At 39.0% G+C, this 8929-nt stretch overlaps 1 protein-coding gene across 1 annotated transcript in view; it reads left to right on the forward strand.

The window, feature by feature from the left end:
• nfasca (neurofascin homolog (chicken) a) overlaps positions 1-8439 on the forward strand; it is a 162616-nt gene extending 154177 nt beyond the window's left edge. The window contains 1 exon segment of the mRNA XM_072382975.1: positions 4424-8439. Within this exon segment, the coding sequence (XP_072239076.1) occupies positions 4424-4652 (229 nt within the window). The 3' untranslated portion in view covers positions 4653-8439.
• Positions 8440-8929: the final 490 nt, after the last annotated feature.

Here is an 8929-nt window from a genome sequence, read left to right on the forward strand (position 1 = left end):
GCACAATGTAAAGAGATAAGTGTTATTTTCTTTAGTTGTGTAGTAATTAAAGTACCAGGGTGTTATAACGTGTTCCATCAGCTGAGTGATGCTATTTCTGTTCTTCTATGCAAGTCTTATTAGAACTGTAAGAAATGGTAGCCAGCATTACAAAACAAGACCCAATTTATGATGGACTAGAATTAGATTTTCCATCACACACTGCCATTTTACACATAGTAACAACAGTAAGAAAAATCAGCATTTACTTGTTTGAAAGCTCAATAATTACAATTGTTGTGTTGGCAGTTTATTTACTGCCACCTTTAGCAAAGTTTTAAAGATCTTCAAGTTGAGCCTGAGGACCCTGCAGTGGATTATTAGATGTGCTTTTAGGATTTGTTCATGTAGTGTGTCTGGTTATCCATCCGTCTCATGACTGTCTCTCTGTTCTACCCGTCATATGTCTGTGTCCTTTGTCGCTTTTTGGATTTTTTTTTCGTCACTGGCTCAAAGATCGCTTGAAAGGTAGGTTTTGGCTCACTGAAGTTTCCTTTAAAAAGCAATGAACAAATGGAAGTAACTTTGGCAAATGTAATCTTAGCATGTGTTTTGAAAAAGGGTCTGCCTCTTTGTAAAATCTATTCAATTAGCTGTAGGAGGCCTTTATTTGAAAGCAGATGGACAGAAAAGGGGGCAGAGAGAGTGGAGGAAGACATGCAGCAAAGGTCCCGGCCAGGACTCCAACCTGGGCCTGGCGGTGTTGCTAGTGATAAAGGAAGGAGATTTTTCTTGCTGCTGCTATAAATAGAAATTTAAAAAAAAAAACTTTTACTGCTGACAATCAAAAGCTTTTTTCACTTGCAGACCTGCAAGTTACAAAGTCAAAAGAAAAAGTTAATTTGGTCAGACTCAGAAAAAAGATGATATTAATTTTTTTTCTTGCCTTCAGACTAAGATCATACATGGATGACCAGATATTTTATTTTTCTTTGCTTGCTTCTCAGAGTTTCGATAGAAATCCATAGTGGATGCAAGTGATATGTTATTAGAGCTTGTTGTATCAGACCCCACCCAAAACAAAAAAAAGAAGGAAAGGAAAAGTGAATTTTAGGTTCCCTGTCAAGCCCAAGCCAAGAATCAAACCACCAACCCTGGAGGATGACCACTATTTCTATCCACCAAGCTACAGCCACCCAAATAGAACTGCTCAGTGGTTCTGCTCTCACAGCCATGATAAAAAACACTCAGCGCAGTCTTACTTCAGAGCTACAGTCACAGCAGTTTCACCATCTCAAAATTCACATTTGCTACTTTTTTGCAACCTCATTTACAAGCAAACGATGGATTTCAGCATGAACAAGATCATGCACACCGGAAGTGAGAATTAGATATGGGCGGAGCCTATAACAGCGAATTTATGGGTTATAGACTCCACCCAGAACAGCATAAGTTTGATATAATCAAAAGGTCCACTCAGTGGCATTCAAGATTAAGTATGGACTGAAATGCAATATACAACACAGAAAAAGTGTCATCTTATGTGAAAAAAGGAGAACCTGCAGTCTCTGACAGCAAAATGATTCTGGTTTTACCCAGAACTGATCAGTCTGTCATGGTCCTCCTGTCAGAGGCCAACTGAATACACAGTCAGTGGGTTTACATGATGAGATTAACTGGATTATAGCTATAGTTGGGTTATGCTCCTTATCTGAGGGTAATTATCCTTGGCTATATGGCGGAGAATTAATCGAATCACTGGCATAAAGTATGCAATACCACAGTAGATAGGTAGCGCTGTACCCATTTCAACTATCGCTAATAGAGCCACTTCCTGTTGATGTCTTCACCACCAACAACAACAAACAACAACGGCGCATTCTCCATCACGTTGTTTCTTTCTGACAGCGGCGACAACAACAGTAATATCGTTTCCTTCGACTTCCGGGTGACGATTGCAGGAAAAAATCTGGAGCATGCGCAGAACGCTCGTCAACCGTCGTCTCCAGGCACGTTAAGTGGGCAATCGGATCGAGTTATCCCGGGGTCTTAATTCGATCACAAGTAACCCGATCTGATTTGATTTCTTGTCGGATTAAGCCTGTTACATGAGCTGAATAACTCAATCTTATTGTAGTTTAGCCATTAATCCAATCCGATTGCCCGCATGTAACCGCAGTGTTTGATGACCTTTATATGCAATACACAGACAACAGGAGAGAAAGAAAACCCTCTATTGTATATTGAATATTGTACATTTGCATCCCTCAGTTCCTTGCTGTGAAAACCACTGTTTTGATTGGACATAAGAAAGCTAATGCTTATGTCAAGCTTCTTCTTCCTGTGCATGAAGTTTTCTCCCTCATAAAATCAAATAAAGGACATGCAGCCATGCTATGATCTGAGATCCGGCACAGGAGTTTCTATGTTTAGCCTACATCCCAGCTCAGAATAGGGTAGTATTTATTTTGTATGTAACTTCTGTTTTCTATGAAATACTGAATGTTTGTTCGATTACTTTTTCAAATATGTTTTGGAGGAATGTCATTTCAACCTGGATTACTTGCTTTTAGCATGTTTTCCATCACAGAAAGTGTTGATACTTTGGAGACATGGGTAGAACAGGATTGTCACAGATGATGTAGTTTATTGTTCATGATAAAAAATGTTATTGTGGTAGTAAACCATTTATGGATGCATCAACTGAGAGAGAAATATACTGTAAAATACTACTTTTGAGTAAATGCATCCTTTGAATGCAAGTGTAGCTGTGTTTGTAAAGGGTAGGCTTGGATTTTCTCTAAGTCTAGTTTGAATTGTGCCAATGGTTCATTGAAACAACTGTACTTAGTTTATGTGTCTGTCCTTGATGCAACGTGTGTGTCTCAGTAAGCTTGAAAAGTTAATTTATGCATATGTCACTCCAGGTCACAATGGGTTGATATATGATGAATCAGGCAAAAGCTGCTCTTTTTTAAATAATAATCAAAATGGTGCTAACTCTGATGAAAGTTGGTGCCAAATACAATCCCCATCTCCTTTACGCCAAAGAAACTCAAATTAACTGTGAAGAAGAGCTCTATTAAAACCAGAAAAACTGGAAATGTAAAGATTTTTTTTATCAGATGTCATATTGGCTCAACAATTGTAATGAAAAGAAATATTATCAAGAATTTTAATGAAGACTGCTGGGATAGGCTCCAGCCCACCCGCTACCCAACTGATGGATTGACGGTATAGGAAATGGATGGATGGAATTTTAATGAAAGCTTTGGAGTTGGCTTTGGAAACAGGGCATATATCAGTCAATGACTCCTAATCTGGGGTAAATGCCAGAGATCACAAGTTGTGGACATGAAAATAAGTCCCAGCTCAGCATACCACCCAGTTAAAGGTAGTTAGCATGGGGAGGACAGGGCTAATTAGCATGTCATTACAGATACATGTTCAGATACTATTCCTCAGTTTTATGTAAAATGTTTACACCAATCAGCCAGGACATTAAACCCACCTGCCCAACATTGCAAAGGTTCTCTTCATGACCACAAAAGAGCTCTGAGCAGTCAAGGCGTGGACAAAGAGCATCTAAGGATGTCCTGGAATGTCTGTGAGCTGTGCTGGAGTGATGATAGTAACAGTTCCTTTGGGTGCTTTGGGCTGCACAGTGGGCTTTTTGTGAATGTGGCTTGTCAGATGCCATCAGCCTGATATCTCGGTTATGATGGCAGGTGAACAACTCCGAGTGTGTGCTTCCTATGCACTTTTTTTTCATATTTCTGTAGGAGCTTTCCTAGCTACTACTATGTAATATGAGATAAAAAGACGACCCCAATAAACAAAGTTCTCCAAACTGCAATCAGCCACAGCTCTTGTGATACAAACTCAAATGAGAAGAGCAACTGTATCCAGAGTTAAAAGAACCATGAAAAGGTTCCTGCAGTCTGAAAGCCCCACCACTGTCCTGCTGGGGGATGTTGTTGCTGTGCTTTGGTCACATTGGGTGGTGACTGGTTTGATAAAGTCTTTAAGTAGGTGGCAAGTTTCAATATAACATGCATGCGAATGGCAGGATGGCCGTTTTCCTAGCAAACATTTCATTGTAACCATATGAGCACTGTTACCCACATTGCCTGCTTGTGGTTTTTTAATGTCGTGGCTGATCGGTGGATATTGTCATCATCATCATCATCATCATAACAACATTTAAATAGTGTTTGATAAAATAAACACAGTACATATTTTCCTTGTATGAATAAAATCATTGCAACTCACCTTTATTGATGAATCGGTTGGAGCCCTGTGCTTGTCCCCACACAACCAGTTGTTCCCAACTTTTCCCTCCTAATATGTGCCAGTGTCAGGTTCCCTGTCTCCTGCTGACATGGTGTAATAACACCCTGCTCCCATTTTAACCTTAAGCCTTCCTCTACGTTTACCTTTGCAGCAGCGATGAAGACAACAAGCCTCTGCAGGGCAGCCAGACTTCCCTGGATGGCAACGTTAAGGAAAGTGACGACAGCCTGGTGGACTATGGGGAAGGTGGCGATGGCCAGTTTAATGAAGATGGCTCTTTCATTGGCCAGTACACAGTGAAGAAAGACAAGGACGAGACAGAGGGAAATGAGAGTTCTGAAGCCACCTCACCCGTCAACGCCATCTACTCACTAGCATAGCGAACCCTCTTGGACGTTTTGATCATCCACAGCACGGTACACCAGACCCACACATGTGATTATATGAATATATGAAACACATTGTACACACATAATCGCAGCAGGGCCTGCCTGGAGACTGTATAGGCTCTACACTGCAGATAAAGTGGATGAACTCTGAGATGGAATTAGACCACAAGCCTTTCCTTTCTGTTTCCAGCTCAAAGAAAATGCCCCCTTGGAGGTGATGTTTGGACAATGACTTGCTTGTTTTCCTCTGCTCTCTGCCTGCTCTTTTCCCCACACAGACTTGAAGTGTGCCTTCAGGGCAGCGCACAGCTTTTGGAGGCATCAACAAATGCTCTTTAGATTTTTTTTTTTAATGTTTTGATTTTTAAAAAAAAAAATTTTACATGTACTGATATGACCCTTGCACCTGCGTGTGGTATCCCATTAAAGCGAACATTGAGATTAAACACACACATGATGACTCTCGCCCTGTCTTGTGACATATCAGCCTCTGACCATTAATCTCCAGGGGATGCCAGCAGATTCATTTATCAGATTGCTGTTTATGCGATGAAAGATTTAGTTTTTCCGCAGTGTATAGAGGAGTCATTAGATTCTTATAAATGCTGTACACAGTCCTGGCCCCCACATTTTAGAAACTCAAAAAACTATGCATCATCATTTCCTCCATATTCTTTTTGGGTTTTATCTGGTTACTAAAAGTACACATTCAGGCACTGGCAAGTTAAATCCTATATTTTTCTTTACCGTTTTCTTCTTACCTCTGTGTTATCATGCAGATGTGTGTGAAAAATGAATCTCCTGCAAAAGCTGCAAGTTGTTACAGTATGCTGTTACTGATTCCATTTTTATAAGATTCAACAAGAATAAAAGCATTTTGTTGCATGATTGTACGGTTAATTCAAGTGAACTTGGATACTTGGAACGATACGAGGGAATGAAGTTAGTTTTGCAAGAAACCCCGAATGATTAAACCAAGTTAATTCCCTCACAAGGGGAGAGTTAATGCTGCATTCATGTCAAATGGGAAATTTAGAATTGTCAACAGCTCAGCCTCTTTGTAGCTGTAACACTTCTAGAATTCTCTTGAATTGGACTTTGTCATTTATTATACGCAAATACATGAGTTTTAGACTAATCTAATGTTGCAACATCAGCCAAATGCAGTCATCATATTGTGACCTGTTATGATAGAAAGAAACTGTCTCTATAAGTTAAATAGCTATCCTCTGGATAATGACACCAGAATCTCTGAAGATTAGTTTTCAAACCCTGAAATTTCCTTTTAGTGTTCAGCTCCTCAAATCTAAGATGTATGTTATGCAGTTGGAAGTTAATTTCTATGCTTTTTCCTGTGGGCCATGAATGCATCATTCTTCCTGAGGTGTGTTCAGACCTAACTTGGTCCCATGTTATCCACACAACTTTCACCACTGGATTGTTATTACATTTCTCCAATAGCCAATGTTAGCAGCAAGGATATTCTCCAGCTCAGAAACTCAAACAATAAATCCTATAGACATGTCACTGCTCATTTCATGATGTTTCCTGTCATGTTTGTGCATTGATTATAGTCATAAGCACCACCTTTCAAAAAACACTTATTTCCTTTCCTCAATTTTTAGAAACTCAGTTTGTTTATAGGACAGACAAGACATCCTTAGAATATGTGAATCTAATGACATTTACAGCATGAAATTATTATAGATTGAATTCACAGCCACGTTTGAAATGGCATGCAAACGGCATTCATTCATTGTTTTTGCAGATGATGGTTTGGAAAGACATTTGCTCATTATTTTTACATCCTAAGAGCTGACTCACTCTCCCTTTCAAAAGTTCAAAAGTTAGTTTTGTTTCTTATCATTTCTACTGCGTCCACTGAGTGTGTACCTGATTCGTCACATCATTTCAGCACTCGCACTGAAGTTGAGACTTACTCAGCAGCACTATCAAATAATAAACATTACTTACAATTAGCTTAGCTTCGTATTTCAAGTATTCATTTTATATTTCTATGTATTACATGATTTGCATAATCTAAATATATTTTTTCATATATTTTGTTGTTACATTCTAGAAATAATCAAAACGACGTCTTCACAATCTGATTTTGTTCATCATGAGAGGCTTCAAACACAAGAATATGTTCCCAATATTCTTTCAAGCATAACCAATTTGAAAAAGGTCACGTTTTTCTGTGTATTGCGCTCCTCTTATTGTACTCATAATGTATAAGTGTTTCTCTGTGTTGTTATTCAGATTTATGTAGCATAACCTCTGCCTCGCACAGAAAAGTAACATGATTCATTTGGCATTTACCCTGTTCATGTAGGTCCTGTGAGAAAATCTCTTATATTTGTAAATATTTCAAAACTGATTTCTTTCCCAAAAATGCTTTATCTGAAAATACAAAACAAAGTCCCCAATCTGTATCCACCAAGCAAACGCGATGGTGCATCTTTAGCCTGACATGCATCTTTGTAATGTAGCTTTGACTAACATTTGCACTCTTAAAAAGTAACAAGAAACATACTTCATCTTATGCTTTGACATTGTAATACTGTACTATATATGGAACTTGTTTGATGATGGTTTGGAGTCTAAATTGTGAAAAAGATTAGATTCTCTGTGATGTTAAAATAAGCAAGCTGTATCCTGTCTGTTGCATTTGTCTTACACAAACTGCTGCTGCTAAACCTGTAAACAGACATTTGCTGTGGTATTGAAACAAATTCCTCTCCTTTACACTCGTCTGGATGTGTCTTTTTATGAGACTATTCTCCCCCTCCTGGAGTCCATCTGACCAATAATGCCTGTTGTTATGTAGCTGTGTCCAACTGACCTCGGTTATGGTCAGTCAACTCCACCTCCACATCCTGTTTTCCTTCTTTTTGCAATATTTGAACCCTTCACGTTGCATTCGGTTGCTCTTTGGCATTTTATGAAATCTGCATTTCTGAGCAAGTATTGCAATTCTTTTTCTATTAACAGTCTTTCTTTTGGTATGAATTTCTTCACTGCATTTTCACTGTGGTGCCCCTTACCTCTCTCTGAATCCCATTTTTGCTAGATTCTGCAGTTTTATTGGGCATCCTATGTCAGCAACTGTGCTATATCATCGCTTCAGTGGGCCCCAGATTTTCTTCCAGTGGCTCATCCCCATATCAGAGCACAGTAGAAACAAATACTAGTTCCAGTATAAGCAGCACTTTCAACTGTGAGACTCAAGTTTGAGACCATGATACTGCAAGTTGACCAGGATCACCTTAATGCACAGTTAAAAAGCTGTCACACAATCAGTTACAGAAATGTGGGTCTTTGCTCACTCTGAGAGGGGTCATATTAACAACAGACCATGTGGAATCATTTGCACATTTTATCGTGCAGAGTTGAAAGGAGGTGATCTCCAACTAACTAACGCATGCACGCACACACATAACCACAGGCGATTGTCTCCTTAAAGCTCAGCTTTCATGAGAATAAAAAGATGTCAGTGTGTGTTTTCCCATCTTTCAAAATACTGAAAAGTCTGGAAATTTACTTGTGCACATAGTGTAAGGCTTTTTTTAAAAATGAAGTATCATCTTTGCATCTTTTTGTTTTTATCATATACATCAGAGCAGCTTGTAAAAGTCTTGCCTCAACATGCAAAGTAACGGCTTTTGTAAGGTACATCGACTTGAGAAAATGTATACTCACCATGTATGCGTGTATGAGATGTTGCAACTTCTGCTAGCGACGCCCTCTTTATAGTAAAGCTATCTCCTTTTCTCTACCTCCTGACTTCTTGTCTTTTTTAAAAAATGTTTTGTTTGTTTTGGGACTAACCTGGTCTTTTCTGGCACTGTTTTGCTACATGTAGTAGATGCCTTTCAGTGCATATTGTTCGGTGCGTATTCCTTTACAGTCATTTTGAAAACGTTCATCAGGGTACAACCGACTATGACCACTATCCATATCAACAGTGTCATTTGAGACATTTTTGGTCGGATATTAGACCTATTTTCTGGGAGGCAGTATTATTGGTTGTAGGGTGAGTGGATAGAAATATTATTTGGTTACTTTACTCCACACCACAGGCGTAATTTATGGGGGGCTCCAACCCCCCCAATAATCCACACAAGCCACCACAACCCACCCAATATGATATCATCATTATTGATAAAGAATGTTAAGTATTATAAACATGACAATGTGGTAGGTTTTCTCAATTTAGCAGTAACAAATAGTATTGTTTGTCTGCGCAAAACCAAATCTCTGAGATT

The sequence above is a fragment of the Leuresthes tenuis genome, unplaced genomic scaffold (assembly GCF_036924035.1).
Source record: "Leuresthes tenuis unplaced genomic scaffold, fLeuTen1.0.hap1 SCAF_3, whole genome shotgun sequence".
In the NCBI taxonomy this organism is placed as follows: domain Eukaryota; kingdom Metazoa; phylum Chordata; class Actinopteri; order Atheriniformes; family Atherinopsidae; genus Leuresthes; species Leuresthes tenuis.